General features: G+C 40.6%; 1 protein-coding gene across 1 annotated transcript in view; it reads left to right on the forward strand.

Moving 5' to 3' along the window:
• The window catches only part of SND1 (staphylococcal nuclease and tudor domain containing 1), a 420,936-nt gene that overhangs the window by 234,953 nt on the left and 161,733 nt on the right, over nucleotides 1-24,250 (forward strand). Inside the window, exon 14 of the mRNA XM_041727934.1 lies at nucleotides 11,351-11,423. Coding sequence (XP_041583868.1) covers nucleotides 11,351-11,423 — 73 coding nt within the window. The remainder of the gene's footprint in view (nucleotides 1-11,350; nucleotides 11,424-24,250) is intronic.

The following is a 24,250-nucleotide window of genomic DNA, read 5'->3' on the forward strand; positions in this document are numbered from 1 at the left end:
TGGAAAACACAGAAGTTCTGTTAGCTCAGCGTTGGGGCTTTATTCCTTTAAGGCACCTTTTAATTCTAAGATTTTGTAATAAAGGATGTATATATTCAAAAAAGAAATTGATACCCCAGCTTGACTGTGGGAAAGCAATTGCATCGAACAATCTAGTGTCTGAGCAGATTTAAACGAATTTAGAATCATTCTGGACATACATAATGAGGTTAGGGTTATCTCATGAGAAGAGAAAAGGGCAGACTGTCCCTTATCTTTTTGTGTGTATGCTCCTTGCCCTGCACACTGCAGATTCAGGAAACTGGTGGTGTCCTCTCTTTAAAAAGCAAGTGGAAGCCTGCCCCTATCTCATCTCTGCCTGGGTTCCTTTCCAGTCTCCATGGGGACTTATGTTTCTTATGGAACAAATCTTACAAGATCCCTTTTCTTTAAAAATATAAACAAATAAGTAGTAATCCTGCCTTGCTGACCTCTGCACCTCTAGTCTCCAAACCCCATAAACACCAGTCCTTGATTAAAATCCTGTCATTTGTCTCTTGTGCTTTTACCTAGTGTGGTTGACAGCACCCTCCCTTGTTGCAGCTTCTCTCTGCTGGAACCTCTAGGAAATCCAGACTGGCATTTCCATCACAGACTTTGATCAGAAATCTAGAACTTGCTACCCTTTCCTAGGCCACCAATATCAGTAGTCATTATGAAGAGGAAAACAGTTTGAAGTAACATTCTCCCTTGATGATGCAGTTATTGGGGGCCAAGGTGGACCTACCATTTCCATGCGTTAGTAGCAGTGAATTACAAATGCATTTTGCATTTCTACTAAAGTGCTTTCAGTACCACTGGGAAAGAAGTGTTTTAGTCTCCTATTCTTAATGTAGCCAGAGCACCTTCACTTTTTTCCTGATTTATAGGAGTTTTTCCACAAAATTTCAATAGGTGAAAAAAAATTTTTTTAAGCTGTTTCTTGGGGGGAAAAAAACCAGAGCTTTTGGATAGAGTCCCTCCTCTCTGTATCTTTAACCTGCATTTACAGTACTGGTTATAAATGAAATGTGAAGACTTACTCACCAGCACTTTCCATTGCTAAGTTAAGACCTCTGGCTTTAGGATTCTTAAATGGAAGAGTTCAGCACTATGCAGTTCCATTTGTTAAGTGTGTTAATAAAAAGCAAGTTTCATCTGTGTTATACCTATCCAGTGAGGAAACTGGTATTGAATTTGAGTGTGTGTTTTGAAATTTTGATACTAATATGTCCTATCACAAGATATAGATTATATGAGTTAACCACTTCTCCAAGAAAACAGATCATTCCTCTACTGGGAATAGTGGTTCAAGGCAGGTTTCTCTTAATTTCATTTATTTATTCATGAGAGAGACACACACACACAGAGAGAGAGAGAGAGAGAGGTAGAGACACAGGCAGAGGAATAAGCAGGCTCCATGCAGGGTGCCTGACGTAGGACTCCATCCCGGGTGTCCAGGACCACAAACTGGGCCGAAGGTGATGCTAAACCGCAGAGCCACCCAGGCTGCCCCAAGGCAGATTTCTCTTGCCAGTGATGGCTTTGCATTCATTTCCTCTCTCCATTCTCATTTTCTTGAGTGTGTCCTGGGTCCCGGCATTGGGGATAATAGTAAAGAAGAAGAAAGATAATAGACTCCAGCCTTGCAAAGCATGTAATCTCAGAAGGACCGACATTAAATAACTTTAATAGTACCTCTGGAAATTGTGATTTTTCCCTATTTCTTTGCTTTTCCTCCTGTTTTCTTAGCCCCTCCTCCTTTCTCCCTTTCCATTAACACAGCCTGCCTTACATCTTTTTTTATTCCATCTCTCATTTCTATTAAGTTTTCCCATGAAAGCATTTCCGTGAAATTCATCTCTTCTATCCAGCCTCTGTTCTTATCTTCTCAATAGTTTAATGATACAGCTTTAAGTAAACCAAGATTTCTCGCTTTCAATCTAATGACCTCAACAAGTGAAATTTCTCTTTGAATAAAACTAGGGCCTCCTGAATACTGTGAAAAACAGCTTTGATTGGAAGCTTTCCTCTCTCCTTTACTGTGGAGTTGTAGAATTCTGTAACACTGGGGAGCTGTTGGGTTTCTAGCCTGAGTATCCTAGAAAGCTGGAGTTGGGTGAATGGTCTTCTGCTGCTGTCTCCACTCAGCTGCATTACATCATGCCAGTACAGGTTGTAGACCAATACAGAGAAAGGAGGCTGTTCTTTCTCTTCAGTATCTTGGTGGCTTCCTTCCTTTTTTAACCCTGGAAGTGCACACCTCACTACATTTGGGGCTTGCAGTTACATGTCATGGTTATGAGGTTGTTAATGGGATTCAGCACATGTTAGTGGGCCAGGGGAGGGATTCACTGTTGAGTGGGGTAGATCAGCTATTGCAAGTGGATATGATAACAGGAAAATGCATTAAAAGAGCTGGTGTGGGGAAGTGATTTGACGATACAGCTGAATGTGGGGAAATTTAGCTTTTCCCTTTCTTCAGAAAAGATGATGCACTCAACATCCAAATAGCAGTAATCAATCTGCATTTAAAGCAACACAAATGGCCACTTCTGGAGAGCTGCATAATGTCTCCATTTCCAGATAGTTTACTCCTTCAGGATATTATGAGGATCTGCTCACTCTCTTTACCATATCCTTCTCTTCCCACCCTACCCCCAGTTCCTTCTGGTAGAACTCAGACTGTGAGATGTTTCTTGATGACTGGTGTGAAGATTTGGGGTACAGTTGGAACCCATTAGGTTTTTCTGCTATGTTGTACACAGAGACATGGGTGGTTTTATAGGTCATGGTCAAATAATGAACTCATAATAAATCTTCCTTGCCCAGTGTTTCCTGTATTCATTGGTGTGCTCTGGCTATAGTCATTCAGAGGAAATTCTAGAGTTATCTTTCTAGATAACTTTCATTTGTTAGAAGTGTGAATTCATGGGCTTCTCCCCTCCCGCCAATTTTCCCCCCACCTGAGACCTCCTGATTCAGAAATTCTGGAGTTAAATCACAGCAATGTCTTGTAACACATACTTCAGGTAATTATGGTGCACACTGAAATTTGATAACCACTGCCCAATTCCTGACCACTGTAAAACAAATCGAAACATATCCTTTTATGAAAGATTAATAATCTTTATTATAGTTGGAATTAAGATCATGATTCTGAGTAATAGAGAACAAGCCAGGGAATGGGGAAGCTTTGGATTTCTTTGGACTTCACTGCCTAGTAGTGCCTTCCCTGTGATCACAGCCATACCTGTTCTCCACCAAGGCAGTTGAACAGCTGCTTATTCCCTTTGACTCTTGTCTCTGTCCCCTTCCTCATACTCTGCATTCATGGCTCCTTAATTTGATTCCTTTTGAGTAGCCTCCACCAGCTCTTGGCTAATTTAACATGAAATCATCTTGAGAGTTGCTGTGCTTACTTTTTTGGCTCATCTGCAATGTCAGGTGGTTGAGTGGGTTAGAGAGCTGAGTCTCTATTACCGACATCCCTATCCTACTTCTGCTCTAATCCTTGAAAATCTCTCAGGATGACTGTAGTTCGAATAATTAATCACTGATACATCAATGTACAGAACTTTTATAGCTGCTTGTGAAGAGGAAATCCTCTTCATAGCTTTCTTTCATTTGCAGGATTCTCTGCATCCAAATTTCTTATAAACTCTCTCGTGCACTTCTGCTTTATCCTAAGCTGCCCTTGACTCTCCCCCATCCAGCTTTGGGCACAGAAGTTGAGAAAGATTATTTCCCATTCCTCTTGCTTTTGCATCAAGTTCAGAGAGCCAAATCTTTTGTGGAACAGCAATTAATCTTTTCTAGTAGGTCCCCAGTAAATGTAGCGCATATTGGAAAAACCATTTTCTGAACTGTGAGTCTGTTGCTTTTTTCTCAGTGAAAAGATACATTAAAATTTTCTCTGATTTGTTCATATTCCAGTGACAAATATTTCGTCAAGTGCATTAGAGATAAAAACAAACACATAGTGGTTTCATGGGGATTTGAATGAGCAATTAAGTCATTACAAATACAGTTGTAATACTGGAGATAATATGTAGGTATCTGGATGCGTGGAGAAGAAGCACCTAAGTCACAGCCTTATCCTCTCAGTCCATGAGGCAAAATGTGTTTTGCTGGTTCACCTTGGGAAAGGGAGATTGAAACCAGAGTCTGTATTCCATTGCCCTATGAAACAGCATTTCCACTTTTAGGGATTTATCATAAGGAATAATTAGGGGAGACCCAACAGTTTATTTAAAAGCTATTCCTCATGGCATTGTTTATAATAGTATTTTATTCACATAAGCATTAGCAATAGGCAATTGATTAAATTACAGGGTTTACATCCATGTGATGGATTTATCTTCAGCTTTAAAATGATGTAAACAATTAATAACATAAGGAAGCATTCATTTAGTTATCATTTCTAGCAGAAAAAAAGACTACAAAACTATTCCGTAGTTTTCTTAAAATATAATGGATGAGTGTGTGTGTGTATAAGCATTTAGAAATTATGCTAGTGGTGCTTTGATCTTAGAATAAAATTATGGATCATTGTTTTACCAGTTTGTTTTTTTCTGATGATCATGTATTATTGCCTTGGTGACATGGAAAGTTATAAAAAAGCAAGGTCACTGGGGCTATCATTGTTTCCGATCTCACCTGTCTTAAGGCCTTGTCCTCTCAAAAAGACTTTAGACTGATACTATTTCTACCCAGCTCTAATAGTCCTTTGGTCCTAATCTGGGACAGTAGAGTTTGCTTGTGTTTCCCATCAGTCTAGCACCAGGGTATCTCTTTTCCAGTAGTTACCAGCCACAGACCTCACAAATCCATCCATCCTCCTCGTCACGCACCCTGCCCCTTACCTAAGCACTGCACATCTGTTTTCACACCTGGCACAATGGCATGTGTCTTGGTTTCTTCTATTAGTTTTAGAGGAGATGATGGCTTAGAGTTCTTTATTTGGTTTATTGCCTCATAACACCTCTTGACTCATTAGTCCACCTATGTTCCCTTGACCATACAATTCAGTTTTCTCATTTCCAGTCCATGCACTCTCCATATTTTCTGTCTTTCTTATCAGTAAATTCTGATTTCACTGAAAATCCAGCTACACAATCTTAGCACCCCATCTACCATTGTGCACCTGCACCTGCTCTGTATCTGATTTTCTAAGCATCATCAGGACCTGTTGCTTCCTCCAGCTACCAAAGAACCAATAGAAATGCCATAAGGATTGTTTATTGCCACTGTGTTTCATTGATATCTATGTTTGGTTCATGCTGAAACACTGTGTTCATCAATGTGAACTGAAACAGTGAGAGGTGCCTTAGAAGTTTAGCAGGTTATTTACTTTGTTCTGCTTTTTAACCTTTTCTGTTGGAATTGTTTTCCTTTACCCTCAGTCATCTATCCTGTGCTATCTAGTAGGAGTTTCATAAAATCCTGCCACTCTGTTCTGTTTCATTGTTTATGGCAGTCAGGGCTTTCTTTGCTCCCACTCACTGCCATTCTGATGGTTGCCTATCTCCTCTAGTCCTTGATGTACTTCTGCCTCTGCTCAGAGGCCAGACTCTAAGCTCTTCTGTCCTGCACCATTCCAAGTAGCAAAATCAAGATGCCTTAGAACTGGAGCATAGATCACAAAACTATATCCAAGAGAGCCAGCAAGCCTCACGCTCCTGCCCTGCTGTCACTTGGGCATTACCCATATCTCTAATTTGAAATATCTTCAGCATTCTGCATTAGTCAGTTGCCAATCATTTATTCAGCTTTACTTGGCATACAATAACAGAACTAGATGACCCTGAGTTATAGGACGATGTGAACATAGCTTCTGTGTTAAACACCATAACAAATATTAAGGACCAACTGAATTCTAACCCTCAAAGAGCCTGAGGTTTCCCTATAAGAAATAAAGAGTAACACATAATGAACTTTGAAAGTAATGTATTATATGTCATAATTTCATGCTGAACTGAATGATACACACTCATGTATAGGTCAAATATTATATATATACATTTTATATATATATATATATATACACACACACACACACACACACACACACATACATTCACATACAGTTGTAAGACTGGAGATAATATGTAGGTATCTGGATGTGTGGAGAAGAAGCACCTAAGTCACAGCCTTATATATATATATGAATATGATTCTACTATCATTTCAAAATATAGTTCTTAGAGACCCCAGCATACAAACTACAGCTTACCTAGGACCCTAGATTGAGTATTCCCGAAGTGATAACTAATTTTTTATTATAGTGAGGTTGTTGCTACAGATACGCTATGACTTTTGGGCCTAGCTAGGCACCCATAATGAATAACTTACAAGACACATGAGATAATGGGCCTAATTGGATTGGTCGGATTAATACGGAAATCATATGATGACATAAACTGATACCGTATGATAGACGCCCATGAAAACCAAGCATCATATTTTTTTTTACTTGATGTCACAGGGTGGTGGTAGTCTTTGTTTTGGGTATAAAAGTAAGTCAACAAAATAACAAAAAAGATTTATGGAGAAGTCATGCAGCACTGTTTGCAGTGTCCAAAGGGATTGAGTGAGTTTAGTTAAAAATTTTCTGATGTTATCTTGGAATAAATTGGGAAGGGCCTGAATCCATAGGGTTATAAAAGAGCCAAGTGAGTACAGTTAGGAAGGAAGAAAATATTGGATGTAGGCGATGAAGCAGAAGCAGTTAAGGGACAATTTGGTTCCTAGTTACCAAGAAAGTGTTGTTAAAGGGAAATTATGGATTCAAGATCTCATGATCTCTTAGCTCTCCATCTTCCCTTGCCTCATCATTCTCTGGCTACCTCTTTGTTGTATGCAATTTCTACTTTCCATTACTTTGTTTTCTTTCGATTTCTTTCTTTTATGTATGAAAGTAGTTGTTCCGAAAGCCTTTTGGAAGCTTCTACTCCTGAGAAGAATTCACATGTGTAGTTCTACTGTTTCAGCCTAGTTTATAGATATTCCCAGCATCCTAAGTGTGAAGCTCATATATAGTCCCCAGGTTAAGAATCCCTGATCCACTGTTCTATGATTGGGTCAGATTGGATCTAACTGTAAAGCCTTTGGTTTTCTTTGTAATCACTCAGAAATATACATTGAGGATAACAATCTGCCATCATTGAGTTGGAATTAAGACCACAGCCTCTTTGTTGGCACAAGATGAACTGTTGTGTGTCAGTAGTGCCTTGGATAGGGTTCATCTTTGGGTTTTACTGCCTGAGCAAGGGACCCCAAAACCTTAAAGTAAACTCTATTCCTTTGCATTAAGAGTGCTAAGATTCTCATCCTGTGGTGTTGAGGCCCATAGCTCACTTAAACAGTATTCTTACCTGTCCTTGAAAAGTTCATGTTTTAACTTCTACTGGGGAGGCAGTAACATCTAATACATGAGAATTTCAAACTTTAAAGAAAGAAAAGTGATTTCCAGTGATTGGAATGGGACTCCTCTCCCACACTGTGGCTTCAAGATGCTTCTAAAAGTAACCTAGAAAGCTGAGTTTTTCATTCTTCTTCTGCCCTGTTACCCCTTTGTGTATGTAGGTGGACATATACTCACTTTTCCTGTCTGGTGATTTCTGTCCATTACTGACACCTCTTGGCTTTGCCGTCTTTATACTTCTGCTTCCTGGAGACGAAAGCTTCTGAGAGGAGCAGGCTATATTCTGCCCCACTGCTTCCTTTCTCCTGGCTGGCCTGAGCACCAGCCTGCTTTTGTGAGAAAGCAGCCATTAAGCAGACACAGCAGAAGTTTATAAGTCAGGAGTTTCATTCCTTGCCTAATGAAAAGGGATGTTGAGCTGTGGTTGCAGCCTGCAGGGAGAGGGATAGGGTAAAGGGAGTGTAGGGAGAGGAGTCAGGTGTTAGCTGGGTGGAGCGGGTTCCAGTACCTGACCTGTCCTCCCAGTCTCAAAGACGGAGCTTCCCAAACCTATCCCAGGGAAACTTGGTTACATAAGATGCAGAGGGGTCCACTGAGAAGCAGTGACAAAGGAACAGACGCTGGATCTCCACTTTATTTACCATTTATACAACAGTTAGTAGGCAGTCATGTCACATATCCCTTATAGTCCTGGAACAAAATGTATATTATATTTCCTTTGGCAGAGAACCATGCAAGCCTGCCACTCTCAGTATTTGCTCCTTTCCTTTCCTCTTTGAGCTACATGCATGAATTTCTATACTGGGCACTTCCCCCAGATACTCTCTTGAGAAAAAGTTCTTGCTGTGGCATCAGCCTCATATCAGGCTGAGGGAGGTTTTCCGACGATGCCTCCTGGGTCATTTCTATGGCAGTTTGGGAACAAGAGCCAAAACAACCTCAGCACAGAGAAGGAGACCCAAGCTGAATTAGACTCTGTTGCTGATTTCTCTGAGCGCTCTCAGCTTTTTAGCCTGGGTCTGGTGAACCACTTACCTTTTAAAGTGCTTCTTAGGGGATCCCTGGGTGGCGCAGCGGTTTGGCGCCTGCCTTTGGCCCAGGGCGTGATCCTGGAGACCCAGGATCGAATCCCACGTCGGGCTCCCGGTGCATGGAGCCTGCTTCTCCCTCTGTCTGTGTCTCTGCCTCTCTCTCTCTCTCTCTCTCTCTCTGTGACTATCATAAATAAATAAAAATTTTAAAAAAATAAATAAAGTGCTTCTTAGGTGGGCATTATTTTGCTTAGTGTTTATAAATTATTAACTTTCAATTTTGCCTCTGTTTTCTTAAGAACAGAACTGTTTCTCTGTGCATGATGATGATAAAATACTGCTTTCTTGCTGCCTCTTGAATGTGCGCGAAATTGATTTTAGCAATCAAAAGTATGAAAAGATTAAGTCTTTGAATTTTTCCCAAAATTAATGCCTATATGCAAATAAATAACTAATAGTATCCTTTTTGGGAACAAGGTGAAGCATAGTTTTCCCTTTTTTCAAGAATTTTTTTTTAATTTTAAAGAATTTTGGTTTTTTTTTTTATAAAGGACATGCTTTTATTTATTTATTTATTTATTTTAATATTTTATTTATTTATTCATGAGAGAGAGAGAGAGAATGGCAGAGACACAGGCAGAGGGCAAAGGAGGCTCCATGCAGGGAGCCCGATGTGGGACTCGATCCCAGGTCTCCAGGATCAGGCCCTGGGCTGAAGGCGGTGCTAAACCACTGAGCCACCCGGGCTGCCCAGAATTTTGGTTTTTAAATGTCATCTACACTATTCATGTTTTCTGGTCTTAGGGTATTATTTTTTTTTCTTCCCTTAAGCATGCTTACTCTTATCCTAGATTTCTGCTTTGGGCATGGAAGTACTCTGGGGTCACAAAAAGAAAACAGAATTATAGTTTATCACCTAACTGCTTTTGCCTCAAGAACCTTTGTTTTCTAACTTACTGCTCAGACCATCTTCTTTTTTCCTTGTAGTTTATGAGATGCTCTCCAACCCCCAGGAAAGGCCACAAGTTCAGCAGTGCTGTCACATGAACCCATCTGTTTATAGGGCAGGCCCATTTATTTTGGTGGTCCTTGTTGTTAGAAGAGGATAAGGCTGTAGGCATTTTGTGCCCCCAGAGGACCTGCAGAAGACCTAGCAGGCCTCACCTTGAAGGAAGGTGAGTTATAATCAGGGTGGCAGTGAGCTTGCCTCACCTCACAGAGGCTGCTTGTTCCCAAGGCTGCTCCTTTGAGTTTATGGTAGCAAAATGAAAAGAGCCTGTTGATGGCAGAGGATGTGTGCCTGGCTTTGTGACTTGAAAGAGTCAAATCTGTTGTTGGCTTCTACCCATTGGTTTTCCATGTCCTCCCATCCTCTGCCATTAGTTTGCAAATTCCAAGGTACTAACTAGCAGCACACCTTGAGAACCAGCCCTGATCTCTGATCATTTGACACATTCCCTGAATGATAAATCACCGCACTAAATTGTAAATGGAAAATTCTGACCCATTTGCAATTTGTAAAGCCTAAGCCTTTGACTCAAATTCAGAAGGAACTATGAGAATTCAAGGGACTGGGAAATGGTTTTTCTGTTAGCAGTGCAGATCAAAGTCAGTGTTTTGCTTTGTCTTTCTTATTGAACATCTATATCTTCCATTTCCTACCCTTTTTAATGGAATAGGAAGTAGGTAGTAAGTTATTTCTGAATAGAAGGTATTTCAAATTAATTGAGGGAGAAATCTCCAGAGATGGAGGCAGGCAGGGATTGAGGGGTGGATGTTCACAGCCAAGTATATAAGAAATAAGACTGTGCCTCTTTGCATTGAGCAACACCTGCTCCATTTGGTATCTGGTTGGTTTAGAAAGTTAGGATCTCAGAGTAACCCCTGCAAAGTAGTGGCCTCTGCTTCTGGTCATTAATAAGTAAGAGCCTGAGCAAGGGAAGAAAGAAGTGTGGTTGCTAGTGTATAGTATAAGGATCCAACATACCCATCCTGGTCTGGGCAGTTTTCTCTACACTTTGTTTGGAATTCAGAAACTTTATAAAGGCTAGTCCCTGAATCTCTATTTCCCATTCTCTAAACTCAAAAACATTCCTTGCTTTTGGTCTGCAGTATGTAGGAAAGTTTAATCTAATAGTGTTCATTGTTAACATGAATGATCACACCCAGTGATGCTTAGGCTTCTGTCCCTGAAGTTACCACTCAGGGGATTAAGAGATAAAAGATGGGAGATTGGAGCAAACCAAGCAGTGATCAGATATGTGACAGAGTTCCCCCACTACATCTGCTGTTGTAATCTGTTATAACCTGAAACTGATTTAAAATGAGGCTTAATGTCACTTACTGTAGCCTTTGCTAATTTTTCCCCCACTTTTAAAAATGACTTTTCTGTATGGTACAGTGTTTCTTTGTTCAGGGCAACTTATCTTTCTACCTGGGAGGAACTTATTTCCATTAGAATTGGAACACTAACTGCATATTTTGCATTTAAAATGTTTTGTGTGATTAAATGCAGAAAGAAACATTATTACTTCTGTTTCTTAGGAGTGTGTTCTTCCAACTGATTCTTCTTTTGTGCCTGGAACAATGCCTTTAATTTGGAAACAAGTTCGGAAGCTCTCTCTGATTACCAGGCACACTGTTAGCTGAAACTAGCAGCCAGGTCCTTGGAACTGGGCTTAGAAGAGCAAGCTTGTCTTCTCCCCTCTACCAAATGCTCCTGCAGAGACTGGCTACTCAGCATTGTGCAGTGTGACTTGTGTGGTGATAGACCCCCGCATTTGAACAACCTCTCTTCTCACCCCTTTTTTCCCACCCTCCTACCCTTTTTAATGTGATTTGTGTATTAATTGAGTTTTTTCTTCTTCCTTTACAGAGCTATTAAGAATGGCAAAGGATTGCATAGCAAGAAGGAAGTGCCTATCCACCGTGTCGCAGACATATCTGGGGTGAGTTGTGTCCCTGAATAGAGCTGTGTGGTTCAGAGGCGCCAAGAGCTTGGCTGCTTATTCACCAAAGGACTTCAGCTTATGTGTTTTCTGTAGCTCGTTTGTTTTCAGACACAGAATGTGAATTTTTCCAGGGCTGCTGCTTATGCATCTATGGAGATCCTGTTCTATATTCTGAAAAAGCAGAATTCAAACTAGGGCATAAAACCTCCTCCTGTCTCTTCACCTGAACTATTACTCTGTTGCCTTTCCATTTCTTAATTATGAGGAGTAAGACGATATTTCTTGCCAATTGTGTATGAAAAAATTACTTCCTTTTTTAATCTCTGTTTAATTATCGCTATGACTGGAAAATCTTAATGGAAAAAAGTTAAGTGTAGATTTTAGGACAACCTTAAAAATTTGTCATAATTTCCTTATGGCTGCTTTTTCCTCTTGTTGCCTCTAAGTGGGAGGAATGTGTATGCATCCTGTGAGCTAATACATATAGATGATGTAGAAGAATGGGAGGCATAAATACTTAATGAGCTCCCAAAGGGCTGTGTCCAAGTGACTACTTAATGAATAGGACTTTACTTTTGCACATTTAGAATCTCTTGGCTGAAGAAGATACTTTTGTTATTTGAGAAGGTTTATTCATTTATTCAGCAAGTATCTGAGTGCCTATTGTGCCTGAACTGCTGTAGGCACTAAGAATGTGACAGTGAACAAAACTGATAGAAGTCCTTGCATCCCAAGTGGGAAAGGGGAGTGGCAGAGTCAGGTAGCAGCAACTGCTATGAAGAGAAACCGAACCAACTAGGGGAAGAGTGAGCCGCTTAGGTGTTGATTTGAAGGTGTCCAGAGGTTTGTTGGCTCATCGGTTTACCCTCTCTTCCTGGGACACACACCATCCATTTCAACTCCATTAGTAATTTATGGTTAAGGAGAGGATCCAGGTCATGTGTAGGGGGCACTACATTGCCCAGGGAAGATGACTGAGGAAGGGCTAGTAAATCTTAGCATGGTTACTCAGGGAGCTTGCCTTGGGCACCCAGAAGAAAATGCTCCTATAAACAAAAGCTTCTTGAGCTCAGCCTGGCCCACGGCAATGATGGATTAGAGTGTATTATCTTCTTGTTATGTTCTGTTCTCGAGCCTGGCTGAGACTTTGCTTATTGTTCCTTGTGATTGCTTATTATAAATGTGTCTGGCCAGCTGTCCCTTGCTTGGGTATAGCAGTACCGTGTTCATTTTAAGCAATGGGATTCTCTTGAACTTTTCTTACTCTGACCAGTCACTTCAAACTACAGATTAAATAGTATTCCTTACATTGAGTGGACTTTTGTCAAAAAGTTGTGTGTCTGTCTGATGATGAGTGCTGTACATTGATACACATTCTTTGTAGCTAAGATTCCTCTGAAGCCCAGAAACCTGTTGGCAGTGGCCTTCAAGCCCTGGGTGACCAAGATGTATCTACTAAAGGCTCCTTGTTAAGAGGTGTGACTCCTGGCCTGCTAGTGTTAAGGCCTGTTTTCCCTGTGGCTCACCTTGTCGTTAAACATACCTAACAATTGCCCCGTGTGTCTCCTGTGGTATTCTCAACAATATTTCCCTTAATATTCTTTTGTTGAAGATGGTGGAGTAATCTGAGATGGTGAGTAATCTGGCTGTTCAGATGGAAGGAGAGAAAAAAAAACTTACGTCAGGCCTGCACTCCAGGGCATTCTAGAAGCTGAAATACGCCTTCGGGATGGCGATACCTTTGGGCTGTGGAGTTCATGTTCTTGCTCACATTACCCATTGGCAGTGAGGTGAAGGTCCTCAGCAGATTTTTGAATGGAGTCACACTTGCCTCAGGTCTGTGCTTTTGGCCCTGCTAGTGTAGTATCCTAATGTTCTTTATTGCCATCTTCGACTCTTCTGCTTATGCCTTGAGGCATTTGGGTGTTTTCTTTTTTCCTTTTTTCAGCAAAGGTCTTAATGAAACTTGTCTTCATCCTCCCCCCCCTTTTTTTGGCTCCTCCCTCCCCAACTATAGCTCATTTTCATACATATCTTTATTCTCCTTTCTGTCTTGATTTTGGAAAATTGGTTTGCTCTCATGTTATTTAAAAATACGTGTGAGTTAAATCTCCCTCAGTTATCACATAAATAAACAAGGAAAGCTTGAACAAGTGTGAGAAAGTGAAAAAGCTGTTCCATTTAAATAGATGTCAGAGTGACCTTGTCTACCTCCATCACATACTATTCAGCTCTGAGTGCAGGCTTCTGTGTGTGTGCGCCCCCCCCCCCTCCAATAGAGGAGTTTTGTCTTCTGCTTTTAACCCTCCCTTCTTTCCATTACAATGTTGTATTAACGTATGTGTGTGTTGGGCTCCCTTATGCCATTTCAGTGAAATGTATGGCTTTTCAGCTTCCTAAAGCATGCTGGTGATGTTACGGTCCAAGGGGGACATGCAAATAGCTTACAAGCAATGAAGACAACACCCTCAATACAGATACATACATGCATAATGGTTTTGTAAAATTTTCTGAGTTCCTTTTTTTTTCTCCTTCTTCTTCTTTTTAACTGGGTCTGTCCCCAGTTCATATTTCCCCCTCTTAAGTGCAGGTCATGGTAAATGGAAGTGTTGGTTGAACTGATCAGATATGCAACATACTGCCAAAATAATTTAGTGTAGACCAGTATTTACGCATAATGCCTCTTCCCATCCCAATACACATGCTTGGAATAAAAACAAGACACATATAAACTAATCACATTTTTGTCTCCTAAACACCCTCAAGAAATATGCTATACAGACGATGTTATGTCATAATGAAATTTGTTCTAGGCTTAATGGCCTTCTACTTTTAGGGTTGAGTTTATCCTCATTGTCCATATCTCTTCCTCTTGCACTTTCAAAGACGATTTCACTGTGTAATGGTCAAGAGTACCTTAAAAGGCCTTGTACAGAGTATTAACAAGAGTAAGGCCTGTGTAGCTGACTTCCTGTGGTAAAAAGGGAGTGTAGTCCCAGCATAGGAGTGGGAGAAAGAGTGCCTGCTTTGGGAAGAGAGACACTAGCCTTTGGGCAGTGAGACAGGGGTCCTTTTCATATCCGCTCACTGGCTTTCTGGGACTGGACTGGACATTTATTGGCTACTTGACATGCTTTTTAACTTCGTGTTCCGCTATGCTGTTAGAGCCTTTTGCAGCACTTCCCATATTATGAGCTTGTTACAGGTTTTTGATTTTTCAAAAATGTTATTAGCTCCCAACTTTTGGGTGGTTCTCTTCTCTGTTGTTTTCTTGTTAATACAGATGATTTTTGCCACTAAGGTCAGCTGAGTGCTGTGTTTTCTTTCATTTCATTTCATTTCGTTTCGTTTCTATTTATTTATTTATTTATTTAAGTGCTGTGTTTTCCTTTTTTTTTTTAATAAAGATTTTATTCATTTATTCATGACAGACATAGAGAAAGAGGCAGACACACAGGCAGAGGAAGAAGCAGGCTCCATGCAGGGAGCCTGATATGGGACTTGATCCCAGGTCTCCAGGATCACACGCCAGGCTGAAGACGGTACTAGACCACTGGGCCACCGGGGCTGCCCAGTGCTGTGTTTTCCATAAGGTATACAGCATCTGTGTGTAATACCAACTGAGTGAACCCCACCCTTGGACAGGGATATTTTAGTTAAACTTGGTTTTTCTGCATCTTTTGCATGTGTTCTCAGGGTACCACTAAGAAAAGAATACTGCCAGTCCAGTAATTTGGATCCTGAAGAAGTTTACTAGTTTCCTTTATTTCTGATGTTTCCAGAAGAAAGTGGTATCTTTGTTGTCTTTTCTGTAATCCTCTGGTTTTCCTTTAGGCCAAGATGTTCCTCCTATGAATTTATTTATTTATTTATTTATTTTTAATTTTTTTTATTTTTTTCCTCCTATGAATTTAAAACCAGTGGAAGAATTTGACAGGCTTGGCACTAGATCAGATTTGTTTTGGAAGATGGTTCTGTGGTAACTGCTTCACTTTATAGGTTCATGTTTTTATTCTTAGTGTGTTTTGTCTTTCCTGGATCCTGTCTCCACTCCTCCCTTACCAGAAGACGAAAATTGGAATGTGCGTGTCAGTGGAATATAAGGCTGTTTCTTATCTTAGCTTTATTATTGTTTTTGCTGTAGCCTGCTCTGTAATAAATACGATCCCTGCAGATAGAGAATGTAAAACAGGCAATAAAATGGGGCTGGTGCGTGGCTTACTGTTGTTCTGGTAAATCAGACACATCAGTTATTGTTCTACGGAACCTACCCACTCCTCAGGTCACAGCCAGCAGGCACTGAGTTTTTCCTGTGCCTCCCTCCACTTCTTCCTCTTCTGTTGGTGTATGAGTAGTACTCAGTGAGTCACACCGTCTGTTTCCCTCATCCTCTGTTTCCTATTGTGTCTGTTCTTTCCTTCCTGGTGCGCGAGGAATTAGGAACTTTGTTTTTTGACAGCAGTGCAAGGGGATAGAGCAGGGACCAGCACCCTATCTAGTCGAACTTCTGCAGGTCTGTCAGATGGAGTTTCCCTCCTCTGAACATCTCTGCCTCTTGATTCAGAGTCATGGCAGCTCCTCTGTTCATATTGCTATTGCTTGCTTTCCTTCCTTGCCTTCAGTAAATCCTTGTGTCTTTTTTTTTTTTATGTTAAATGCTGCTGTGTTCACTTGGACTTTGGTTCCTTGCTCTTATTACATGCAAACTTTCTGGTAACCTCTTTGTGATGATTTTGTTGGACATGCGTAGTATTAATAATAAGAATTTCCTTAAAGCAGGGCCTGGAGTGACCCACAGGCTAGCTCTGGGGATAGGAGGTAAAATGTCAAAAATTTGGGTCTCTCTTGCTCTAGAATATCATGAAAGATGGGCTTATAGAATTGACCAGTGAGGTTCTAACATGAAAACCTCAAGGATCGAAGTTATTCCTTTTAAGATAAGTAAATAAGGGTGCCTAGGTGGCACAGCTGGTTGGGTGTCTGTTGGTTTTGTTTCAGTTTGTGATCTCGGAATCCTGGGATTGAAATGCCCCATGTCAGGCTCTGTGCTCAGTGCATAGTCTGCTTAAGACTCTTTCTGCCCTACTTTGTGTGTGTATGCTCTCTCCCTAAAAATGAATGAATGAATGAATGAATGAATGAATGAATGAATGAATAGGATTGTTCTTCAGCATCTTCTCCTGACCTTTTCTTTAGTTCTTGAGTTTTCAGTGTCTTCTTATACAAGTACTGTCCTCTTTTCCTTAGGGTATTTAAGCTATCTTCCTTTTGTAAGAGACTAGGGGCTCTTTACAGAAATTCTCTTTCCCTATTTCCCCATGAAGTTGGGCGTTATTGGAAGAGTTAAATAATAATATTCTTTTTGGCTAAAGAGAAGTTTAAAGTGGTTTGCCCAGTAAGTGTAAAGAAGGTGAAAGCCACACCATCACCCAGAGGCTATGTAAGTTAAGTCAATGTGAAATTAGTTTTCCTTTCATGTCTTCTGGCCCACATGAATAAATGGTCTTGCATTAATCTACAGTTTTCTTCAACAACCCTTCTGTTCTTTCAAATCACTGTATCTTGATGGCACCATTACTCATGTTTGTTATTTTTGTCTTGTTTAAATAGCCCTCCCTTCTCTTACTCTTTCTTAGCCTCAGAGCTTGTTCTAATGTCCCTTTTTGTACCAACTACACAAGGCCGTGGCCTGTGGTTCTGCCTGGTGGGCTTCTGTGACCTGGAGGTTTGTTTAGCACTAGAGCTCCATTCATAGCATAGCCACTGACCCCACAGGTGGGCTGTGCATTTGCCACCCTGGGGAAATCCCACAGAAACCCTCACTGTCTGCTGACCTTGCTCTCTAGAGCCAACATGATGTGCTTCATAGATATGATGGCCCCTTGTGGGGAAGCCATGATTAGTACTGGTGGTAGGTTCTGGTGGTGGTTTTCTTTCATTTCTCCTATATATTTAGAAGGCCAAGTTGTTGCTAATCTAGGGGAAGGTATCACTCCTCTGTTTCCTTCTTCCGCTGTCCCCACTCAAGGTTCTTGAACTTGAAGTGGACTGCGATGTGCATGCAGCTCGTTGACTTGGATTCTCGTAGCACAGAAACATGTACTGCAGCCCTGTGGCACAGGGACCTATGATGCCAAATTGGCAGCTACTCTGGAAGTTTCTCAGCTGCTCAGATGGATGGGGGTCTTTTCTCTTTAACTTGTTTCTTTTTTCCCCACTCCTCCCCTCCAGAGTTGGATGTTTTTAAGGTGACCTTGATTGTACTGGGGGAGTCTGCTTTCAGCTAGTTGCTCTCCCTAACAGTTGAGGGCATTGCTTCATTGTCTTTTGTCCATTGTTCCTTTCAGCCATAGAAGTCCTTTGTGGCCAATTCTTATTTTTTTGAAGCTCTTTATTCAAACTCCCCAGAACTGCAGGGGTATCCCCTTCTCCTTCTAATGAAATTTGAAAGGATTTATGCTTTCAGTGGGCATAGGAGAGAAGTCTTTCTCAGATTGAGTGAGTTTCTCAATGAAAACTGGAAAGAAATGCTGGAATTGTTTCAAGATTGTGTTTCAGTGTTTACCACAATTCGTGATGGTTATATTTAAGGCACCTCCATTTACAAATGTAATCCACTTTTCCACTGAGTTCTGTTCTTTTTATGTGTGTGTGCATGGTTTTGTTAGTGGCAGTACATTTTTTGTTTGTTTATTTCTTCATTTTGCACCATAGGGCACGAGATACATAGTATCTCATCTTTAGTTCGGAGTATCAGAAGAAATTATTAAAGATTTTGGGACAGGCACACAGATGACTCGGTAATCTTTCATTGAATTCTGGGTTCTGCCTAGAAAACCCCTTGGGGTTATCTGATTCTGTCCAAGTCTGTTCCTTTGTGTCTGGGCAGTTTTGCACCTCTGCAGAGAGAGAATTTAACTCGTAAAAGCCCATGTGATGCAAATGATCTCCTGCTTGTACAAATGTCGTCCTATACTTAACACACAGTTGATTTCCACCCTGTAAAAGAAATAATTTCAAATTTTACATGTTCACTCTAGTTTTACTGTACAGTTTTGCATCTTTTGTAAATTCACTTCTGTGTCCTAGTTGCCTATATATATAGGGTCCTCAAATTCTCTTTTGAATAAGTTGTAATATCTTCTTGGCTCCCTCATTAATTTGTGGGTTAAAATACATATTTGATGTGTTCATATTCTATGTTTGTATTAAAGTTGTGATTTGGAGATACCGAGGTGGCTCAATCAGTTGAGTGTCCCAAGTCTTGATGTCAGCACAGGTCTTGAACTCAGAGTTCTGAGTTCAAGCCCCACACTGGGCTCTGTGCTGGATGTGGAGCCTACTTTAAATAAATACATACATACATAGTCATGACTTTTCCCTTTTTGGGAATTATTCTTTAAAAGGGGAAGCCATGGGATCCCTGGGTGGCGCAGCGGTTTGGCGCCTGCCTTTGGCCCAGGGCGCGATCCTGGAGACCCGGGATCGAATCCCACATCAGGCTCCCGGTGCATGGAGCCTGCTTCTCCCTCCGCCTGTGTCTCTGCCTCTCTCTCTCTCTCTCTGTGACTATCATAAATAAATAAAAAATTTAAAAAAAAAAAAAAAAGGGGAAGCCATTACAGAAACAAGAGAGAACTAGAAAACCAATTTATAAATTGGCCAATAAGAGATCATGTAATCATGTGCTTTGAAAGGCCTTTATTTTATTGCCTGCTGTATGCCTAGAAATGTGAAGATCCATTTGGTTGTGATAGTAATTTTTTTTAAAGTTCTAAAGTGAGTCTCTCATCTACAGAATGCGTGGTTCTATGCCTGTACCTTACTTGGTCTGCCATTATGTTCACCAGTAGGCTTTTGTAGAAAATTCAGGCACCATAGCCAATTGAAGTAAAGAGATTGGACATTGAAGACAGGGCACAGTTTGACATTTGCTAAGTATGTCCCAGCTGTGTAATTCAGCACCTCTGAAGAAACATCTGATCAAGTGACTTGCCCAGAGGTGGAGCACTATCAAAGACAGGCATTCTTAATTTGTTGTTTCTGATAATAAAACCTCTTCTTTCCAAAATAATCAGACTTGATATGTCCCTGCACTGAACTCTGTTTCAGGAAGTTATCTGCCTCAGATTTTTTCTGATTCCCTTCTGATTCTTTATTTAACTATGACTTCAGGCACAGGAATGCATGCAAATGAGCCCCTTAGAAACAGGGTCCTGGCTTTCATTTCAGTGTCCTGAGCTCTAATAATGACTCTACTTTCTTCCTTTGTTCAGCATGAGGAGAAAGAAAATTGAGGAAGTTGAGGAGCATTTTTTCCAAACAATGATGTGACTTCCCTTACTTGCTGTAGGTGCTTATTTTGAGTTGCACAGGTCCCTAAAACCAGATTTTGAAGAATTTGCTGGGAACCAAACAGCCTCCCTCTTAGACTAGTCTGCAGGGCACTAGTACAGTGGCATAAGTGTCTATGATGTGCTTGGAAATAGAGACTTTGAGACTGTATGATGCAATGGGGGAAAAGAGGATATGACGAGAGACAGAGAAAAAGAATGACAATCTATGCACTGGTCACTCCACTGAACTTTTCCAATGTCTTTGATCCCATGATATTTCTAGTCACGCAATGGGCACTGCTAATCTGAAAGCTCAAGTGAGTTCTGGTAGGAAGGATTCTGAGCAAGGATCTACAGGGAGTGGTCTCTAGGATAGATTTGGGTATCAGTTCATGGTCTTGAGTTTTCTTTCCCGTTCTCTGGGTTCATGTGGGTACTGTTCTTTGATTCTATTTCATGGGTCCAAATTGGTTAAATGAGCGCATTATAGGCGTGGCTAAATGAATGTTAGGGTGTTTTGAGGGTAAATAATAAAATTTTTTATTCCCAGGTTCAGGTGTGTGATTGTGTTGTCTTCTCTGTCCCATGGCTGCTGAGTGATGTGATAGAACTTGAAATATTTCTGACCAGCCCTGTCTTCACTCTCCACTTCACCATCATAACACTAATTAGCCCTAGATTGAACTCATTTTGTCCTGTGGCTATTGCTTATATAAACATCTCAAAATAAGTCATTTTAGAGCTTATTCGTATTTTAAGGCTTTATTTAGCATGCTTCCAACATATTTCCTACAGAATATATTGTACAGAATTTTGGACATGAATGCAATGTTGATGTCCAGATAAATATCCTTGAATCAGAACTCAGCCTCAGCTTGAAATTACCTAGTAATTTTGTGTCTCAGTTCTTCAGAAAATGGTGTTCTCAGGAAGAAATGATAAAGTTCCTAAGACAGTATCAGATTTGGGAGGTGTCTGAGAATAAAAGCTATTACCAACGTTTTGAATTTAGAGTTCTGTTGATAATACATTACTGCAGCATGCCCAAATACTTCACCCACTGTAAAAACTATTTATTTTCTTTCAGGTCATATTCAGTCTATACCCCTGTTTCAGTTTCTCAGTTCTTAACTATTTTTTTTTAAGGTTTTATTTATTCATGAAAAACGCAGAGACCTAGGCAGAGAGAGAAGCAGGCTGCTCACAGTGTGCCTGATGTGGTACTCGATCCCCAGACCCAGGGTAATACCCTGAGCTGAAGGCAAATGCTCAACCGCTGAGCTACCCAGGTGTCCCTGACTGATGATGTTATTAATTAGCATTTCTGGAATGGGATTTCTTCTTGGAGTGCTGTCCCTTCTCTCCTGACCTTGCCTTTCTCCTCCTTCAGGGCATCTCTCTTCTTCCAGGTAGTTTCCCCTTTTTATTTTCACTGCCTTCTGATCAGGCCTTTCTTCAGCATTTATATAATCATTTACTATCATGATTATGCATTTATTGGTATATTGACGGTAACTATTCTCAAGTTGAAATGTGCAGTGGTTTTCCTCACTAGTTTCTAAACTCCTAGGAAGGGGAGGTCTTTTTTGTATCTCTTCACAGAGCCTAATTTAGATTTGACTTGCTAGTATGATGGCAGATCATCAAAAAGCAGTATGATACCGTTTTTGGAAAAATATGTGACCCTTGCTGCTAGGTACAGGGTTAACTGTGTTAGTTAAGTACCCTAGAAGTGGACAGGCTTATAGAAGGATGCAGCAGAAAGTGTGCATGTTTCCTACCATATAGTGGCACTATGGAATCCTGAGTAGTAGCATGGGTCCAATATCTAATGACCCAAGCTCAAGTCCCAGCTCCATTCCTTATTACTTTGTCACTGTGAGGTGGTGATTTTACCCATAACTCCATGCCATAGTTTTTCCACTATGAAATGAATACTCATGGCCCTTACCTCATTAGGTTGTGGTATGAGCAAATGCCTTAATACATGCAGAGCACTTAACAGTTGACACAATAAGAGTTCAACAGGGTAGTGGTTCATGTGATGGTGATTATTATTATTAAATTGCTGAACATACAGAAAGTCTGCTATAAATGATAACTACCACCATCATCATCAGTTGTATTTGTATTCTAAACTCTCCATCCAATTCAAGTCGCAGATCATAACCCTCCCTCTTCTGAGTTCTTTTACCACCTCTTTATCTCTTTAGACATTTAACATACGCCATCTGGCCTGTTTTTAAAATGCACTTGTCATGTTGAGTCAGTGAATGAATGATCAAACAATAGTATTTATCAACTGCTGCTTATGTCAGACACAGTGCCGGGTGTTGAGGATGTAACCTTGAACAAGACGGTTACAGTCCTTATAAGGCATATGCAATTCTTTCTATAATTACACTTGTGCTAGTAGTGAGTGTGTGTGCTCAGGGCCCAAACTCGTTCCGCATTGTCAGAGACAGTCTTTTAAATGATTTTAAAGTGAGGTCAAAGAAGAAGTTAGTTGAAGATCTTGTTCAGGGCTAAAGAATGAAATTGTATGGGATCCCTGGGTGGCGCAGTGGTTTAGCACCTCCTTTTGGCCCAGGGCGTGATCCTGGAGACCCCGGATCGAATCCCACGTCGGGCTCTCAGTGCATGGAGCCTGCTTCTCCCTCTGCCTATGTCTGTCTGTCTGTCTGTCTCTCTCTCTCTCTGACTATCATAAAATAAATAAAAATTTTAAAAAAAAAGAATGAAATTGTATAGGAAAGTTCCTGAAATAGGAACTTGCTTAGGTTCAAAAGGCAAGGCCATTATTGCTGGAATGTTGAAGATAGTGATTGGAATTAAGACAGCAAATGATTGAAACATTTACTTTGTGATCATTGAGGAAAGATTTTGAAATTTGTCTGAAAAATAATGAGAAATTGTTAACAAGGGAAGAACTAATTAGGTCAGCATTTTATCATTATATCTCTGTATTATGATATACTTACCCTATTGCCCCTACCCTGGCTGCTTTTGGATATAAACTTGAAACAGTGACTTTAGGACACTAGTTACTGGAGGACTAGACAGTGGCTGGAACTGGGGCTGTGACAGTGGATGTGCAAAAATAAATTTGACATCTAGTTTGGTGGTAGGACTGTTAGAATTTGGCCATTGCTTGCATCAGGCTGATAAACCTGGGTGTCAGGCATAAGCACTCTAAGTGCCCAACTACAGATATTGGGTGATTGGTAGTACTGCTTTTTCCATATGGGAAACACTGGTGGTATAGATTTGGTGGGGGCTGGGGGAGGCACTAAGAATTTCTAGACATGTTAAAATTGAGGTACCCATGAACCATTCAAGTGGTCCAGAGCCCCAAAAAGTAGACTGGATTCATACATGAACTTAAGGGCTGTATATAAATGTGTGTGAATATACAAAGTTCCCAGAGAGTATCAAGAGAAGAGTTCCTAGGCCAAGCCCTTTATCTCCAAAACTTAAAGATCATGTATAGGTGGGATGTCACCCACCAAACAGACTTTGAAAGGTGCTTTCTCAGCTATCAGAAAAATCCTAGTAACTAGGAGGAGAGAGCCTTACAATACAAGACTTGACCATCTTGCTTTAAGGCTCAAGAAAGATGAAGATCAAGAACTGTCCAGTGGATTTAGCAACACCGGTTACTCGTGGCTTTAGTTAGAGCAGTTTTAACTGCCTGAAGGGGCATAGGGAGCAAGAGCTAATTGTCCCAATTGGATTATCCCCAAGAACAGTGTCTTGTGGCTCTATGCCATCACTGTTGGGGGTTTCCTAAGAATAGCAAGTAGATAAATGTGTGTAATGATGGTGTCTGTGTAGTTTTCTTTTTTCTTTCTTTCTTTCTTTCTTTCTTTCTTTCTTTCTTTCTTTCTTTCTTTCTTTCTTTCTTTCTTTCTTTCTTTTTTTTTTTAATATTTATTTGAGACAGATTGCGAGAGAACAAGCAGAGGGAGCCGCAGAGGGAGAGGGAGAAGCAGGCAACCCACCAAGCAGAAAGCCTGACTTGGGACTCGATCCCAGGACCCTGGGATCAGGACCTGAGCCAAAGGCAGATGCTTAACCGACTGAGCCACCAGGTGCCCCTCTGTGTAATTTTCAATGAGTAAGAAATCCAGAGTATCCATAATTACATATGTACTCTTGAAGAAAGATATGACAAATTTCTTTGGGTATCTTGATCAAAAAAACTCTTTGTCTGCATTGCCCTTAACTCATGCATTCTGGGGTACATGGTTTCCATTGATAAGCTAGATCCTGAGGGTCATACTTATAGAACCCCAGTACCGTATCCACATCTGGTGACATGAAACCAGAATTATAAAGTCACTAGGTGAGGCAGAGTTAAATCTGTTTTTGTTTTTTTTGTTTTGTTTTGTTTTTTGTTTTTTAGGAGAAATTAGAATTCCCCAGTATATCCAAAACACTACATTTCAAACTACCCTTTTCTGTAAGGATAGTTTCATTACAATTTAA

This window comes from Vulpes lagopus, chromosome 13, assembly GCF_018345385.1.
Source record: "Vulpes lagopus strain Blue_001 chromosome 13, ASM1834538v1, whole genome shotgun sequence".
Taxonomy (NCBI): Eukaryota; Metazoa; Chordata; class Mammalia; order Carnivora; family Canidae; genus Vulpes; species Vulpes lagopus.